The sequence below is a fragment of the Lissotriton vulgaris genome, chromosome 9 (assembly GCF_964263255.1).
Source record: "Lissotriton vulgaris chromosome 9, aLisVul1.2, whole genome shotgun sequence".
Taxonomy (NCBI): Eukaryota; Metazoa; Chordata; class Amphibia; order Caudata; family Salamandridae; genus Lissotriton; species Lissotriton vulgaris.
In genome coordinates this window covers 516987409-517007127 of record NC_141697.1, presented here as the reverse complement: position 1 = coordinate 517007127, position 19719 = coordinate 516987409, and the positions used below count along the sequence as shown (strand labels likewise).

Genomic DNA, 19719 nt, shown 5'->3' with positions numbered 1-19719 from the left:
CCAGTTCACCACCATCGAGTTATCCATAAACAAAATAAACCTTCAGACCAAACCTACATGTTGCTATGCTCCCTACACCACTGGCAGCTCTGATTGCACTACGCAAACACATTGCTTGTAGCAAAAGTTTCATTAAACTGTAAAGAAACACCTGTGCCGCAGTGCTTGGTTTGTAAAAATAAAATAAGTACCAGGGCCCCCCTCAAGATGCCCCTGCAGCTTGCACCTATCATTGCTCCTACCAATGCCCTTTTGTCTTCACGCTATCCTTTTTAGTTGGATACACTGGGGTGATGGTGGGGAAATCTCAGACCCAACCCCTTTTTCCGCACCCCGTAGGCTATGGTACCCCCCCCCCCCCGGGGAGAAGTCTGATGGTGTCTGTGCTTTTTCTTTGATGCAAAAGGCATGTTTTGTCAGCAGTGGATACACCCTTAAAAGGAAGGAATGAGATAAAGATTGAAGGGATGATCAGTTAATGCAAATGTTAGTTTATGATTTACATTCCGTAGCACATATTTTACAAGAATATTGTGTTGACTGTTGTGGCGACTGTCTCACAATGTTCTTATTCAATTTTCTTTCAGAGCACTAAACCTCTGAAGGGTAAAGTGGCTATGGAAAACAAGCACTCACAGAACAAACCAACAGACTAGATATAATTTTATGTGAATATTTTTTATTAGAAGAAAAGAAACAGCTCTGGGAACATTTTCTACTGTGGTGCAAGAGAAAACACAAGTATTTTTAAGAATCAGCCATGGTTCATTTTTTGGACCTTCATGGCACAAACTCCCTTCGGAGATACAGAATATTTCAGCCCCCTCTCAGTTCCATAAAAAAATGAAAACTTGACTTTTTAATCAAAACTATGGAGGTCCCTCAGTTAGGTTCACACCTCGGATGCATAGCGCCAGGACATTCCCCGGAGTAACAGAGCGCTTTATACATGCCAGTTACATTACATAAAATACAACACAATATGTCTACCGCATCTTTGATAGTACATTTAAAGTAACAATCGGTAGGGCATGTTTCTCCATTGCTGTACGAACCCGGACCTCCTCCCTATTCAGCCGAGTCCTGCTTCGCATAAACTTTTGGATTGGATTATATTACAGAGGACACAGCCTTCCAATGCTAATGGACTGTGCGGCTATGCCCACAAAGGCGCAGCAGTGCAATGGTTTTATTATTTCGGCCATATTACAAGAATGGCTATATTTTATTTAATTTGTGCTAAATTTTAGCTGCAGTTGCAAAAGAAACAATCGTTTGCAATGAAACGTAACAAAATATGTGCTCAATAGAGGATTATTCGCTGACCTGCAAAGCAGTATTTTGCTAGAATGCAGTCATACACATTTTCAGAGCAGAAACAACAAATGCCACCATAAACCACACAAACCTTGAGAGGAGCACTTTTGAATTAAAATTGCAAGCTAGCATAAAAAGGCAATGAAAGTTATTGTGAAGTGCACAATGGCCTTCTGCTATTGAGTACAGCACATATTGGGTTGATATTAGTGTTATGACATACATTACATATATTAATGTATGATATAGAGTATTGTCTGAATACAAGAGTAGCAATAAATGACCATGAACCACCATCAACATGCACCTTTACGCGCTCAGGTCAACTTCATCCTGCTTCTCTGAATATCTAATAAAAACAGGAAAATATAAAAACAGTATAATTTAAAGTGTCAAGCTTCGTATAAAAATCAGCACTACAAAGCAAGACTTTACAAAGGATCCGACCACGTATATTGTTAAGAAAAACTTTATTCAGTCTTCTCAGCCACTTGGAGTTTGCCAGAAGTTTAATACATATCTTTAGTGGTGGTGCTGCATGTGTTTTTTTGAACAGACGTTCATTTGTGAGAAGACTGGAAAAGACCATGACAACGCACTGTTTATTGTGTGCTTTTTGAGCCATCACAAACAAGTTAATTTAATCAGGAAGACAGACCAGCACTAAAAAAGAAAAAAAACGTACAAAAAACCTTTCCCTCCTCTCAGTGGAACCACAGCCTGAGCATCTAAGACTGATGTGTCATGACTAAACAGATATCAGAATGGTCAGTTTTCCAGGACAAGCAAGTGCCTTCTTTTTTTATTCAGTTCAAAACATTGGCAACAGTGGGTGCTTTTCAAACTGCAACAAGATTTCCATTTACAAACTATCAATAAATACCTACAGATAAATATGACTTTTAAGTGGGCGCTCAACTCTTGTGTGCAGCGGTGTCTGAAGATGGACACAGATTTATGGCTTTACACATGTACAAGGGGTAGTTGACATACTCCATTTGTAGGATTCAAATTCATGAGATCCCAACTTAGTGCTACTTCAGCTATTTTTCTGTTGAAAAGGCTCTTTTCATCATAGGCGGTGGTGCTTTACCAACATCAAACATAAGTTCCACATTTGAGTTTCTGATGCAGCACCAGTCAGGAATACGACCAGTCTGACTATAATATTCCTTTGAAATTGAGCGGCTGCCCAGGATGTCTTGCAGAGCTCCAAAGATAGCTCCTTTAAAAAACAAAATAAAAACAAAGTTACACAAATCAGAGTATTGTGAATGACCACATGTAGATATTTAAAGCAATATTTAAAGCAAGTAAGTGGGACAAAAAGTGAAATAATTTCTACGTAGAACTGAAAAGGAAGCCCCATATTGTGGTTCCATTGATCCTGATGTTAAGATATATATATATATATATATATAATCTATATATCCGAGAATCCTGTCGGGATAGCCGCCACGTCTTCAACCACGCGCTGCCAGCAAACAGTACACAGACCCGGGATCAGTGCTTCAAATGTTTATTTTCTCAAAAGTCAGAGACGCGTTTCGCAGCGCGAACGCCGCTTGTTCACTCAATATATATATATATATATATATATATTTTTTATTAACATTTTTATTTAACCATAAAAAAACACTTATTACATGTCATGACATTTCCTGAATGCATAATAAAAAACAGAAGACCATCTCAATTATTTAGAAAGACATTAAAAAGCATATTATAATTGATTCATACATATACAAAAAGAATAGTCATATAGCAGCTTGAATTACCCTTTAGATTTTCTTTGATAGTATATTAGAGTTAAAGTGTCTGTGCCATAATTAGATTACTAATTACAAGTTTGCTATTTCATCAAATCGCTGATTGGGGCCCATAATTTCTGCTCAAACTCTCTTTTTCATTTACCCTTTAACAGATACACTGCAGATTCTATAATGTAAATAGCCAGTATCCTGGATCTCCAATTGGAGAAGGTAGGGGGATCTGTGCCGATCCATTGTGAAGTTATACAAGAGCGAACAATGGTCATAGCAATAAACAGGAACCCTATCTCTGCTCTATTTCTTTTATTCGCTTCTATGCCGTCTAGTAGCCCTAAAATGAATAAAATGGGAGTGATTAAAACCCGGAAGCCTAAGACCTTAGTTAAAAAGGTCTCTAGTTCCTGCACGAAAATTTCCATTTTTGGGCAGGTGAAGAACGTGTGTAGAGTCATAGTCAAAATACTTTATTCGGTTTTACAAATAGCAAACCATAAAAGCGATATTTCAACAATAAAAAGGACAATTATATGATTACAAATATGTATGTTAAACTTGTGCAAGGAATAAAACAGTTTCTTCTTATATTAATACAAAACAAGTTGAAAAGCTTGCATCCCAGAAGTGCAAACATAAGTCTAAAATTTAGTTGATACCATGACTACGGTACAAGGTTCCGTTAGTTTGTGAGGCTTTTTCTCAGTCTCAATGCATTCTTTTTAAAAACAACCACAAATAAAGTGCTTTCTGGGCTCAACATTTGCAGGAAGCAAAGAGCCGGACGAACCTGGGTGAAATTCATTTTTTTAAAAAGAGGTTTTAAAAAGAGTCTACGGGGAACATCATAATAATGGCAAAAGAACATCAAGTGCATTAGGTCGTGCAGAGATGAAACATCGCAGCCACAGGGCGGCAAGAACGTGTGTAGAGACTCAGTTGCAGCTAAATCACATCGATTGCATTTTCCTCCTCTTCCTCCTTTCACCCATTAGCTACTTTTACTGGAAAATAATATAGATCAAAAGCTGACATATAGTGTTGACTTCTAAGACTCCCTGTCAATAACATCTGATTTGCAAGCTCCAAGGAACCCTCTATATATATTAAATCCTCACCCAAACTATATTCCCATTTTCTATTCTGAACTTCCAAATCATCCGGGACCGATTGAAATAAGTGTTGATAGATCTTTCCAATCCTGGACTTGTTCCTCAGTAACTCCACCAAGAGACTTATTTCTGTTATTTCCTTTCTCCTGTTCTTATTACCACCAAGAAAGCTTCTTATCTGCAGAAATTTAAAAAATCCCTTTTATCCACCCCAAACCTTTCCTGCAGATCCATGAATGAGATAAGCTGGCCTTCCCTACATAGATCACCGAGGTCACTAATTCCTTTTTTCCTCCATCTAAAAGTAATTTGATGCTGAAAAATTGGTGGGAGTAAGCCCGGCGCAGAAAATGGAATATATGCATTTAAATTAGGGATCTTTAATTTTCGTCGTACTTGTCTCCGCACTTAAGCAGGTTTTAAATTTCGTTTTTTTAATAATAACTAGGTTCAAGGATCTTGACCGAGAACCCTTTAACTTCCGCCCCCAGTCTTATTTAATAAATTGTTGGTCTGGCTTCCCCTGGAATTTCTGCGTTATCCCCAACTAAAAGAATGCCCATATGTTGCAGCATTGCCGCCCAATAATAAAGGAAAAAGGTGGGAATTGCCCATACTCCCCGTTGTTTTGGGAGTGTCATCCATTTGGCTGCTCTTCTTTGTTTACGGTACCCCCATAAAAATCCCCGACAAATCCTATTGATCTTTGTTAAGATAGATGAGGAGAATTGTAGCAGAACCGTCCTAAAATTATATAAAAACTTCGGGAGGACCGACATTTTGATGACATGAGAGGTGGAGATGATCTAGCTTCACCAATGTTTTACTCATATTATCAATTATTGGAGTAATATTTATATCAGGTATTTTTCCTATTGCAGCTGTAATCCTTACCCCTAGGTAAATTGCCTCCTGGACAACCAAGAGATCCAGCATTTGAACAGGTCCAGAACATAAAATTTGTGTCTTCTCCATATTTATTTTATAACCTGAGAAGGTTCCAAACTGTTCTGCCAACCGTTGTACCTCTGGACTTGCCAAAATAACATCTGTTTTAAGAACTGCGATGTCATCAGCATACATGAGTGCTCTATCATTAATATCACCAACCTTCACCGCCTTAATATTGATGGCCAGCTTCAATTTCTGTGAAAAAAAGGGTCCAAATAGTGGGCAAAAAGCAGAGGTGAGCACGGGCAGCCCTGCCTTGTACCTCTACTAATATTAATCTCCTTTGAGTTTTGGCCCGATTTACAGATTGCAGCCTTTGGAGAGAGATGTAGTGTCCTGATCGCCTGAATAAACTCTCCACAGAATCCCTTCCATTGTAACGCATACCACACATACTGCCAGGAAACCATGTTGAACGCTTTCTCGTAGTCCAACAGGGCTATCCCCATCGGTGATTCCATGGCCAGAGCCCGATCTAATAGAGCTATAACCTGTCACACATGATCTGTTGTATCCCTACCAGGGATAAATCCATGCTGAGATGAAACTAGAGGGGTAATAACCTTATCTAATCTAGTTGCCAGTACCTTAGAATAGATTTGGCTGTTGCAGTTTATTAGTGAAATAGGCCGAAACGATGCTGGTATTAGATCAGATGTGCCCTTTAACACCTTGGCTGCTATTGATATTTTCCTCCTGTGCTGAAAATGATATTTTCCCATTGTTCATGACGAGCTGAGCTCGTCATCAGCACAGCTCAACTGTGCCTCATGACGAGCTCAGCTCGTCATGAGCAGGGAAGGGGTTAAAAACACCACTATAGCCGTGTTTTGCCATGAATCCGGAGCATATCCCCCCTGAGCATTTCAGAATTTTTGCAAGATCTCCTGCTGACACGCTTTAAAGAATGTCCTATAAAACTCAAGGGGATTACCATCGGGGCCAGTGGCCTTACCAAGGGCTAAAGAATTTACAGCTGTGTCTAATTCTTGAAAAGTAATTAGTGATGCAAGCCTGCCTGACAGCTGGCAAGGATGGCATAAGAGTGCTTGTGCCAGCATGTCAGAAGAAACTCGATGATAGGCTCGAGAGGTCTGAAAAAGACGACCATGCATACTGGACGCAGGTTTGTCAGAATGAAGTGCGGTGACCACCTACCCTCGAGGTGGATCGATGTTTTGATTTTGAAGAATCTCTACAGTGATGCTTCTTGTGCGGATAGGTTTTCAGGAATTATCCAGAACACAGCCTAACCTGGGCCCCCCTGCCCCCCCTAGACCTTTTATTTACAAGGAAATAGTCAATGTACCAATTCTGAGACAGAGAACCTGGTGGACTATAACCCTCCAAACATTCTGTACATTAAATTGAGATGGTGTATTCTGGGTAGCGATCATCCCTAGAGACTCCCAGTAGCATCTGTTGTTAGTAAGTTGCAAGCACTCTCATCATGAACAGACACACTCAGTAATAAGCACTAAGGATATATCTTTATAATTTGTATTTAACTTAACAAGATCAAAGTCCAATACAAATGCATAAAATATGCATAGCAGTAACTACAAGAACAAACAAGATAATGGCAAAAACAGTGGCTATCAGGCTAATCAAAAGGAAAAATTGTAACACCATAATGGTAATTCAGCATGTCACTCTATTTGGGTGACGCTTCCCTTTCTGTTTTTAGCTAAACTACTTTAACAACAAATAGAGGCCGTAGGAATTATCAGGTGGCCTTGTTGCTATCCACCATATGTTAATGGAACAGAGATGTTGTTCCACGTAAAGACTTAAAGTGAGATACTGTCAAAAGCTGGTAAGACTGTGGCTTTCACCAGGCTTTCATTCTGGCCCTAGAAGTTCCTCTCACCCTTTCTCTTGCTTGCATCGGGGGTTATATACCCTTATGGGCTTTTCTATTGAATGTTACTAAAAATAACAATTGATATGTTACCACTTACTGAATGTTGCAAAGAGGAACAATGAATATAACCTTTCACCTACTTAAGGACTCTACGACACATTGTTGACTGTTGAACTGCAGATCTGAACTGAATCAACATTAAACAATACAAATCGCTGGTGACCTCGAAACCAGTCCCAGGATGATTGTTTCCAGTCCAGAAGGACCTGACCTGGCAATTCGGGCAGAACGATTCCCATGAGGAACAGGGTCAAGACTGATTTGAATATGGCTGGGTTTGAACTGGTGTGACGAAGTGAGCGAAAACAATGATGGACTTAACCCAGATCTAATAGTCACTGGGGGTGAGTTGTCTGAAAAGTTTTAGCGCTCCGTCCATCATCATATTGTGTTTGCCTGGATTTTATTGAAGGCACAATCTTAAAATATGCACTAGGAACAAGGAAACTATATACGTCCTAGACATTTGCCCTAGATTAACACAATGCTTAGGTTAGAAGCAAATGTGTCAGTAAATTCACACACTCTTCATAGACTCTAAAGCAGTCCCTCTCCAAAGTGGTAGCTAGCGAGAAAATGTGTGAAAAGGTGTTCTTAAGACAGCTTGTCAAGCTAAAGCATTAGGACGTTTAAGGATGTGGACACAGTAATGCTTGGTGAAGGTGTTGTGGGTTTACTAAGTTGCAGCCCTGCAGATATCCATTAAAGCACAAGTTACTACTTGTGTAACGATATATCTGTAAGAGACATTAGTTAGTGATAGATTCCTTACCATAGAATATCCCCAGGCGTCAGACTGGATCCGGAAAGCTTTGCCAGCAGTACCTCTGCGCGGCAGTAGGTGGCACCGTGCTGCTCCGCGTCCGTCACTGGTGTCGTATGTGTCGAGATGACGTCACGGAGACTACTTAGGCGCCACCCCTGCACGCTGACATCAGTTCTGCGCTCTGTGCCAGGAACGCAAAGCCATGCCAAAAACTGACCACTGGTGCCAAGAAACTAGGGCCCTGAAAGGGATGTCCTTAACCCTAAAAATCAGGTCACAGAAAAGGGAGGATGGGTGGGGCGGTAAGGACTCTATCACTAACTAATGTCTCTTACAGATATATCGTTACACAAGTAGTAACTTGTGCATCTGAAAGAGACACGTTAGTGATAGATTCCTTACCTTAGAATCGATACCCCAGCAATACCAACCCCGGCGGTGGGTCTCCTTTTTTTAAAAAAAAAGTTTTTATTGACATCGCGGGAAACATAGACAGAAAAACAAAAGTCATTCAGTTTAAACGTACCATCAAACAATTCAATATAAGTTATCAATACAGAGGTATAAATCCTAACGAAGAATTCATATTAAAAAGAAATATATAATAGGCGCGTTGCAATTATAGTCTTAACAGTACTTTAACCTCGACGCCAGTTGAATACAAAGGAAGGTCTATGCTCAAAATTATATAAACATTCCCCAGAGTCTATCCCATTTCCTCATTGACCGGAGTCCCCTTACTTTGGCTAGCGCTAATTCCATAGTATAAATTTAATTGACAAGCGTCCACCATTCCATAACGTGCAGAGGTTTCAGAGAGATCCAAGCCCTTGCAATAATCAATCTTGCGCATGCAAATAAAATAGTGTTTAAATCTTTATGTGGGCTATTTAATTCCTGCATATCTAACAAAACCATATTTACTGAAAGAGGAGAAAAAATAATCTGCTTCTGATGAAGAATACCTTTTATTCCAGACCAAAAATCCGATAATGCGGGGCAGGAAAAAAGCATGTGCTCCAAGTCAGCTGCCACGAGGTCACACTTGGGGCATTTAGAACGGTCATTATATAGACTGCTTGATGACGACCTTGAGATTCTTTGCGGAGTATAATACAGATGACATACAGTTCTATATAACTGAAGTCTTAAACTAGAGGACTGTACCACCTGGTTAATATGACAGAGAGAGGCGGAAATCTGGTTCGATGTTATATTAATACCCTTTCTAGTGGTCCACTTTGCCGCTAGTTTTATACAGTCATCGGCTTTCATCTGATTTAGACATTTATAACCCTCACTGATTAATGACTTTGTTTTATTAGAATAAAGACAGGTCAAGATGTCCGAGTCAGAGACTTCATTGATCTTCATTTTACGGACTAAAAAGTCACGAATTTGCATATATTTAAAATACATAGAGTCATTCAATTTATAAAGAAGTTTAAGCGATACATAATTTAATAATTCATCTGGGCCATAAAGATCTCCGAAGGTATTTATACCGCAGCTGGACCAAATGGTCACAGCACCGTCGTTAAAGATTCCAGGAAGTCCTGGATTACCCCATAGATGTAATTTTGAGTGAAAAAAGAAGTTTTATTAAAAATCAAAATCAGATTCCATATTCTTACGATCTCCCTAGCAGTCTTCAACTTGACCCGCTTGAAGTAATTTGGGTCGTGAACTCTGGCCAAGAACTGGTTACAATCAGTGCCCAGCATGAACTGAAAAAAATATAACAAATTTTCAGTTTTAAGCCAACTTCGGAGGCGGCCAAAGAAAGTTGCAAAAAAATATAATTTAAAATCAGGGAAGTTTAACCCTCCTTTTTCAATTGGCAATTTCAGCAAAAGAATCGATCTACAAGCTTTTTTGTATCCCCAGATGTAACTACTGCATATCCCATCTAGTTAAAAAAAAATTATTATTATTAAGGCGTAAGGGGATTGATCTAAATAAATTAAGAAAGTTTGGTAATACTTTCATTTTAATCAAGTTAATCCGTCCTGCTAAGCTAATTGGGATCTTGTGCCATTTTTTCAGTGAGAGTACTACCTTTAGTAAAGAATCATAATTGAGCGTGATTAATTCGTTAATATTTGAAGAAACTTTTACTCCCAAATATATGGAGGTTTTGCATATGCCTTCGACCGATACCAATGGTTTATAGTTTACTATGACCTGTGTTTTATTTAAGTTTAGTTTATATCCGGAAATTGCCCCAAAGCTATTTGCTTCCTGAGTTATCCCCAGAAAAATTGCAATATCATCCGCGTACGCGGTTAAATTTAAAGTATTTATGTCATGTTGGAAGGGGATAATATCAGATTGGGCCTGAAGTGAGTTTAAAAATGGTTCCATGGAAAGAGCAAACAGCAAGGGTGACAAAGGACACCCTTGCTGAGTGCCCCTAGCTATTGGAAAATTAGGAGAGCTCATACCTGAATAGCTTATTTTTGCAGTGGGGTGGTCATATAACAACCGTATCCACCTTAGATATTGACCCTGAAATCCGAATGCCGTCATCACCGCCCATAAATAGTCCCACCCCACTCAATAGAATGCTTTCTCAGCATCTAACATGACCATTTAGAGTGGGGTGGAACTGATTGTTGCTACATCAAAGGCGGTTATTGACATGTTTACATGGGCGGTGGTATCCCTTCCCGTAACAAATCCATGTTGTTGTATGTTAACTAACTCCGGCATGAGGGGGGCAAGTCGAGTAGCTAAACTTTTTACGAATGCCTTGGCGTCCGCGTTGATTAGCGAAATAGGTCTATATGACCCGCACTCGTCTGCAGGTTTATGCTTTTTAAGAAAAAATAACATTTTAGCTGTTTTCCAAGAGGTAGGGGGCTTTCCCGTTTCCCCAATCGAATTTATAACTAAACTAAAAAGAGGAAGTAATTCCTGGATACACGTTTTATAAAGTTCTAAAGGACGCAGATCTTCCCCGGCTGCCTTACCAGAAGGGAGAGAAGCGATTGCTAGTCTAATCTCTGTTGAAGTAATATTTTCAGCAAGTTGACCTATTCCTTCTCTATCTCGTTGATCAGTCAAATTGATATTAATATATGATGATATATGATGCTTGGCAGGAAGGTTTTCAGGGGTATATAATCTACTATAATATTTGACAAATTGGTCTAATATCTGTTCTGGCAGGTTGCAAGTAATAGTGTTCATTCCTTTATTAGACTTAATTGATGTCTTAGCCTTCTTATCGGCAACTTTATATGCTAAGATTTTCCCAATTTTATCGCCGCTCTCGTATTGTGATAGATGGTACTTATGTAATTTAACACTATATTTCTCCCTGAGCGTCTTTTTCGTAGCTGACTGAAGGCTCACTAATTCCAGTCTTAATTCATCAGTATTTGACATCCCTTGTTGAAGGGCTTCAGCCATATGATTTTCCACAGACAGGATATTAGAAGTCATAGTCTTAGTCTCTTTCTGTTGTTCCAAGTTCTTTCTAAAAATATATTGCTGGGCAAAGCCCCTTATACTGGCCTTAAATGCATCCCAGACAAATATGACTGAGGTGGAATTTAAATTAATCTCAATTAATTCATTAATGTGTTCTTTAAGTTGAGAAATAAAAGCTACATCAGAAAAAAGGTATCTAGGAAACGTAAACTGCCTAGAGCCTTGTTTCTTTGTGGTAATGTTACATTCTAAAAGAATAGGATTGTGGTCGGATGTAACTCTTGGGCACAATTTTATAGTACTAGAATCCAAAATTCTATCTGTAGCCCAGACCATATCTATTCGTGAGCATAATTTATGTGGTGAAGAATAGTAAGTAAATTCAGCGAGGTTAGGATGTATTGTGCGCCAGACGTCTTTTAAATTATGCAAGCGACTTAGTTCTAATATAGCAGCTCGAATTTTACGCATTCGCTGGATACCACCAGGCGCTGGAAAGCACCCCGCCTGGTGGTATCCACATCGTAATTGATTACACAGTTAAAGTCGCCCATTATTATCAACTCTCCTTCCCAATCTAGTAATTCAACATTTTACTGATCATACATAGATGGATCATCGATGTTAGGTCCGTATACCACACAAAATACATATTTACAGTGTTCAAGTTATATTTGGGCTATTGCCCATCTACCCCCTTTGTCAGCGGCTGTTCGGGTAATTTTGATACTTAGTTGCTTTTGTTTCAATATTGCAATCCCCTGATGGAAGCATTTAAAGTAGAACAAACTACTAGCTCGTATCCCAATTGCCCTAATAATTTCCGATCTTGACATCCGATATGAGTTTCTGAGAGCAAAGCCATATGGGGTTTAAACATATTAAGCTCTTCTTGTACGAGCCGCCTCTTGTTCTTGCTGGTAAGACCAGCCACATTCCAAGCTAGGCACCTAAAAGAAAACATTCCTTAAGTAAATTGCCTTCCTCTGTATTAAGTACCATAATATGTATTCTATCAATCTTTTTTAACAATTCTAGATCTCGCGCTGACATTTTTATAATTTTTTACCCAAATACCACTGGACCCCCCCCAACCCCACTTCCCCTTGGTCCCATAGGGGAGAACACCCCTCTATACCCTGCTGCTGCTGAAAAGGCAGCCCTGCAGAGTAGCAGCAAAGAGGCTGTACCCGACAGTCCCTGCCACGAAATGGAGAAAAAGAAAAAAGACTAGTGGAGAACTAGAAGAAAAGAAAAAAGAGCTAGTAAGAAAGGGAGGAGAAGTAAAAGAGGAGAGAAAAAAAAGAGAAATTGAAGGAAAATCGCCCTAATGGTTATAATCATAAAGTTTATTCAACTCAGAGAAAAAAAAACCTAAAATAGACGTCAACAAGTTTCTAATGAGAGTACTAAGTAAATCCCTGTTATCGGAAAACTACTCTAATAGCCTCTAAATATAATTCCTTCATTCTATCCTTTCCACTCCTAAGCTAACATTTCCTAATAAGTGAGCCCCAACACGCATTACCGCTGACACCAATACCAACTAAACCAATATTAATATTCATGTATTAAACTTAGAGAGTGCCAACTCTGCCTCCTTTATTTCTGTGAAAAAATACGTATGGCCACCCTTAATGACCTTGAGACGAGCCGGTTCCTGTAGGTAGACTTCCCCGCCCAAGGATTTAAAAGGATTTATCAGCTGACGCAACTTCCATCGCTTCTCCATTGTAGTTTTACTTAGGTCAGATCGAACGAAAAAGGTTACATTTTCTATTGTGACAGGAGTGTTGGGTCTAGCTTTTACTGAGACTGCCTGTCTCAGTAGAAAATTACCAAAATAAATTAAAAGGTGGCGTGGGAACTTGCTTTCTTTGTTTCTTTGAATTAGAGGTAATCTATGGACTCTTTGAAGTTGCGAGTCCCAGTCCCAGTCTGAGAGATCTAAAAAAAGGCTTCTGAAACAGTTTGACAACATATGCCCTTGGGTCTGACCCTTCTGAGCCTTCCGGGATGCCAAAATGTCGGAGATTTTGTCTCCTTTGATGATTTTCCATGTCCTCCAGCTTGGTTTCAAGATTCGTTATCTGCGCATCATGTTGATTGGTTAAAGACTCCGTACGTACAGACATTTCTTCTACGTCAACAAATCTTTGCTGCTGTTCTTCGATCTCTTGAGCGACCCCCCCTAATTTACTAGACACCTCCAGTAAGGAATTCTGTAATTTGTTATGGTCTTCCCTCAGCTGCAGAAAGTGTTGCAATGCTTCCTGTCGATAGTTCGTTAGGGTCTTTAAAATGAGGTCAAAAGGGGAGGTAGCATATTCCGGATCCGATGGCCGTTCTTGAGCCGGTACCTCATTAATATACAAAGTATCTGTAGCTAAGACTGCAGCAGCAGGGGTGGAAGGCAGACTTGTAATTGTCGTGGGACTTGAAACAGTAGCTGTGATATTGCTGTCGGGCTCACACTCAGACCGAAATTTTGTCTGATCTATAGATATTGGTTTTAAGCCAACTTGGACAAGAAGGGGGGATGTCATATTATCAGCAATTAAGGAAGAGTTAACCCCATCTCTTAAATTTATATCTTCCGTTGGGCTAACACCTGACAGACGCAGGGCCCTGTTCTTGACCGCTCCCTTTGCTTGGATCCATTTTCGGAGAGGACTTTCATCTCTGATAGGCTTTGTACGTAAATTAGAAGCTGACATAGCAAGGTTGGAAGCACTAGTATTCCCTTTCCTAAGTTTATTTTTGGCTTTGTTCCTTCCCTTTTTGTGCCCCAGAGGATTAGCAATTCCTGTAGTTAAACTGCATACCTCATCATCATCTACGAACTCCTCATAATCCCCACTCGAGCACTCCTCTGCCCCTTCATTAATTAGACCCACCAATTCCGGCACATCAGCGACATCAGGTGGTACCTGGACCAGACTGCTGGAGGGTACCAGATTGCTGTAGGGGTTCCCTTGCTAGTTCGATAACACTGCCAAATGTCTCATTGCTGTCAATGCCTCCTATACTCGGGGTAGGCTCTTCTTCCGAGCAGTCCCCACCAATCTTCTCTCTCCTATCAGTCTGTATAAGCTTATCAGCTTCAGCTTTGTCCATACTTCTAACCAATTTAGCTTTTTCGACCACTTTGCCAGAAAACTTGGTTAGTGAAAGGCATGCTTATTTTCTGACATCCGTAGTTTTACCAGCTACTGCCGCCGCTGCTGCCAAATCAGAATATACAGTCACACTGTTGCCCAGGTTTTCCCTAGGAGTTACAATGTTGCCAACATTCTACCCTAGGCTAAAACTAGAGTTGGCACTTGCAGTTTTATCTGAGACAACAAAGAGCGGGGCACGGATCAATTGCTTACCCGCTAAATGCACCGTTTTCTCTGAAGCCGGCGTTCTCTCCGTGACATCTGACTCCATTAGGTCGGCAGAGGTCAGCGTCTCTGCAGTGGCTCCTCTTCCTGCTCGAGTAACTCTGGTAGCAATCTTTGGAGCCATCCTCATTTGTAAAGACTGCCCTGCACCCGACAAGCTAGTTTGTAGCGGCGTCTTCGCTGCCCGCAACTCGGCACTCGAAGTGAGCGGAGCCGCCATGGTAAGGCCCGCCCAACCGAGCCCAGGTCTGCTGAGCAGCCGTGTAATCGGCAATCTGAACGCGAGCAGACGCTGCCTGCACCGGCCCCAGAAGAAACGAAGCATCCAGCGGTAGTATATGCTCGCAGATAACAGTGGTCAGTGGCGTCCAATGTAAAGGAAAAGGTCTTTTCCTCTCCGTCTCCGCCTCCTTATTTCAGTATTATTCCTCCAGGACTGTCCCAGTAGCAGGGAGCCGGGAGCCTCCGTAAGAGCTGCCACTCCGTGACGCGACGGCGTCAACCTGCCATCTTGATTCTTCCCGGTGGTGGGTCTCCAAACCAGATTACACCAGAAAGTCACGGAGCACAGACCGGCAAAGAAGCCGTCTCTCCGGACTTGACTGTCAAGGCAGTAATGCTTGGTAAATGTGTGCAGCGAGGCCCACTTAGCTGCCTGACAAATGTCCTGCAAGGTAACGCTGCGTCCCAAGGCAGTAGTGGCTGCCGTTGCCCTGGTGGAGTGGGCAATCAGCCCCACAGGAGGCTCCTTCTCAGTCAATGAGTAACAGGCCTTGATATAGAGAACGGCCCACCGAGAGATGGTCCGTTTGTGCACAGCCCGACCTTTTTTGGCGCCCACGTAGCCAACAAAGAGCTGGTCATCCACCCGGAACCGTTGTGTGCGCTTCAGATAGAACGAGAGCGCACTTTTTTGGGTCCAGACAGTGGAACCTCTCTTCCTCTTTTGAAGGATGCGTAGGCAGAAAGAAGGTGGGCAAAGTGATGGTCTGCCCGATGTGGAAGGGCATGGCAACCTTTGGCAAAAAAAAAGGACGGGTCCTGACAACCACTTTGTCCGGATGAACGGAAAGGAAAGGAGGTTTAGAAGAAAGAGCCTGGAGCTCATTCACTCTTCTGGCAGAGGTGATAGCTACCAGGAAAGCCGTATTTAGAGTGAGAAGACGTAAAGGACAGTTATGAAGGGTCGAAGGAAGCGCACATCAGATACATCAAAACAAGGTTCAAGTCCCATTGAGGCATTATGAACAGCACAGGAGGAAATGTGTGCGTAATGCCTTTCAGAAAACGGTTAACAACCGGCAACTTAAAAAGAGAAGGCTGATCTGGAAGCCGTAGAAAGGCGGAGACGGTCGAAAGATAGCCTTTGATAGTGCTCAGAGCAGAGCCCTGCTGGGCCAAAGAAAGAAGGAACAGAAGGACTTCGGAAAGAGGCGCAGAAATGGGATCCACAGACTTTGCTGTGCACCATGCCACAAACTTGTACCACCTGCAGGCATATACCGTTTTAGAGGGACACCTGGCTGCCAGAATAACATCACAGACTTCGGGAGGAAGATCGAAAGCTGTCAAATGTCGCCGCTCAATCTCCACACATGGAGGTGGAGGCTGGACAGGTTCGGGTGGAGGACCGTCCCCATCTACTGTGACAGAAGATCCTCCCAAAGAGGCAGTCGGATCGGGGGATCGATCGCCATGCTGAGTAGCTCGGGATACCAGTATCTTCGTGCCCAATCCAGAGCCACAAGGATGACTTGGGCCCGGTCGCACCGAATCTTCTTCAGCACTCTAGGCAGAAGTGGTATAGGCGGAAAGGTGTACAACAGACCGTAACTCCACTCGTGAGGAAAAGGGTTGCCGAGTGAGTGCCGCCTGTAGGAGAGTAGGATCTGCTTACTCTGGTTACTCCCACTTTTTGCTGGTGTTTCACTGTTTTTCGACTTTAGTCTGGCTGGGGCCCTGCTATCCAGGACCCCAGTCTAGATGCTTCCTCTCTAAAATGATTGCATGTACTTTAGGTGCACTCCAGATTGGTTACTGGCTTAACCTTGTGAGTCCCTAGTATATGGTACCAAGGGCATATGTACCCCAGAGGCCTACAAGGGGCTGAAGCATGTATTATGCCACCCCTGGGAAGCCTTCCCAAATGGCACCACAGGTCTGCTATTGCAGCCTGGGTAAGGTGGTGCATGTACTTCTTACTAAGATATAGGTTACCTATATCTACCTTTAATCACTGACACATATACACCTATAAGTCACTCCTATGGCAGGCCTGATCAATCCTGAAGGCAGAGTGCTTGGTTTTGTGTGAGAGGGTGCCCATGCATGAGCAGGACCCCTCTGCAGCTTTCGGAATCTACTCTCTGAGGCTGTTCTGTGATGCAGCCTGACCATATACTCTTAAGTGCATTATAACCTCTCTGTAAATGCTAACTTTGGAATGGCTGCATGGAAACATGTTGTATTTGGTGTCTAACACTTTGGAATCCTAACCCCCCCCCCCCGCCAGTCCTGGCGGTGAGGGTGGAATTCCACCCTTCTAGAGGGAGAGACTTGTGCACACTGACCTAACCGGTAATAGTTTAAAAGAACCCCAGTATCACAAAATAGATGCTGCAGCCACAGACACTGGTCTGACCTCCTGCTGCTGGACGAAACTCCGGCAGGGGAGGCCTCGACAATAGGTTTCCTGTAACCCCCTCCCAGACAGGCTTTAGCGTATTGTGGCTGGATGGGTGCATTTAGAGAATGCTTTTCAGACAGTGCTGGGGGCACCGTTGGTGTCCCTGTGCATACTCCAATTCAAACCGGTTGCAGGGGTGCTCAGCCCCTGCTCTGGCGCGAAACTGGACAAAGGGAAAGGGGTGTAGCCACCCCCCTCCCTAGATCCTCCCATAGATGGGTTCCCAGAGTATGTCCAACCCCCTAAACTTAGTATAAGTAGGGGACCCCAATCCTTAGGACTTCAGATTACCCTTGGACGAAACTCTGCAACATATATCATGGAACTTCGACATTCTACATCAACTAGAAGACGGAAGAATCTCCCTTGGGGTCAAGGAATGACTCCCCTGTTCAAATAGGCACCAAAGAAGCATCTTGCTGGTCTGCATTCCTGAGGCTCCCGCCGGACCCCGAAGTATTTGCGACTCAGGACACGGACTTGAAATGAAATGAAATGAAATGAAAAAGGCACTTGTAAAGCGCATGGCTACCATGAGGCCTCCCAGCGTTAAGGACCTGACTGTATGAGTGGCCCCTTTAACTGGATGGATATAAAAATGTTTCCAACTGCTTCCGAAACGCCAAAAGGTTTTCTTCCAATCGAATGTGGTCGGGGAGAGTGTTCCATCTTCTGGATGCCACGTATGGGAAGCGTTGGCCCCCACTTCTGGTCCTGTAGATTCTCAGGATAGTAGCCAGGCGTTTGTTTACAGAGCGAAGAGCTCTGTTGGGGTGATATGGGGCAATGATGGACTGTAAGATTGTCAGGCTTTTCTTGGTCATGATCTTGTAAGTAATGCAGAGGGCTTTAAAAGAAATCCTCTCGGCGACAGGCAGCCAAGGAAGAGAGGCTATGGCTGCTCTGGCTGACTCTGCGGGGAATATTCAGAATCATTCTAGCAGCACAATTCTGGACTATCTGTAGTCTCATTATTATGGACCGTGGTGAACCAGCATAAAGAGCATTAGCGTAGTCCAAGCGGGAGAGAATTAATGCTTGGACCACTAGTTTCTTGGTCTCCCAGGTTAATAACGGAAAAACTTTCCTCATCATCCTGAGCAAACCAAAGCAGCATCCTGCAACCTTCTGTGCTTGGACTTTCATGTTTAGCTCTTTGTCCAGCCAGACTCCAAGACTCTTTATTTGATCTTTGGGGGTGGGTGAGGTGCCCAAACAGTTAGGCCAAGTCGGAGTGGACCCCTCTGGAAGAGGTTTACCCAGGAGCATTACTTCGGTTTTTGCTCCATTCAGTTGCAGGAAGGAGCGTTCCATCCAGGCTGAGATATTTTTAAGACAATTGGCTAGATTGTCTGGGTCATGTCCCGGCTGGTTGAGGGATACTATCAACTGGGTGTCGTCCGCGTATGTGACAATTTGGATGCCAAAGGACTCATATAAATATTAAAAAACGTGGGACTCAAAGATGAGCCCTTTGGCACCCCACAATTCAAGGGTAAGCTTTTAGAGGTGAAGTTTTCCTCAAAGACCTGGAATGAGCGGCCATCAAGGAAGGACTCCAGCCAACCAAGTGCAACCCCCGATACCCCTGCCTTTCTAATCCTAGAGATAAGCAGGGGATGGTTAACGGTATCAAAGGCTGCACTTAGGTCCAGGAGGATAATAGCCGCCGAACCTCCTGTGTCCATAATTTTTCTGGTTTCTTCAGTGACGGCGATCAAGGCTGTCTCTGTGCCCTGCTGGGGTCTAAAACCTGTTTGTGTGGAATGAAAACCGCCGATCTCTTCCAGATAGGAGGACAGTATCCCATTCACATGTTTCTCTGTGATTTTTGCAATTCCTGGCAGCAAGGAAATGGGACGGTAGTTGGCAAACACGTCTGGGTCGGCTCCTGTCTTTTTCAGCAGTGCTCTGACCATGGCTTGCTTCCATGAAGATGGAACCTTGCCTGTGCTTAGGGATAGGTTGATGAGTTCTAAAATGTTGGGGGCGACTATATGAGAGACTAGATTTAGGACTGCAGGAGGAGCCATGTCTTTGGGAGATCCTGGCTTTAATTTTTTCAGAAGAATTATTAGAGAGTCCAGGCTCATGGGAGGGTAGGCTTCTAACATGGTAGCTTATTGTCCCCCCTCATTATCCGTCTGGGTGAGAACATGCGTGGTGGTAGGCGAAGGAAAGGTTAGTTAGATGGATTGAATTTTTGTATGGAAAAATTCTGCTAAGTCATTACAGCGTTTGAGTGTATCAGCTACAGGGGGTGCTGGTGGGGTAGGGGTAGTGATTGTTTTAAAAATCCTAAACATTTCTTTAGGGGCACTGGTGGCTGAGGAAATTTTAGTTTCATAGTATTCAGCTTGGGTTTTTTGAATTTCC

General features: G+C 42.5%; 1 protein-coding gene across 1 annotated transcript in view; it reads right to left on the bottom strand.

Moving 5' to 3' along the window:
• Nucleotides 1-662: 662 nt before the first annotated feature.
• ACTR10 (actin related protein 10) overlaps nucleotides 663-19719 on the bottom strand; it is a 247980-nt gene continuing 228923 nt past the window's right edge. The window contains exon 13 of the mRNA XM_086937982.1: nucleotides 663-2542. Within this exon, the coding sequence (XP_086794108.1) occupies nucleotides 2361-2542 (182 nt within the window). The 3' untranslated portion in view covers nucleotides 663-2360. The remainder of the gene's footprint in view (nucleotides 2543-19719) is intronic.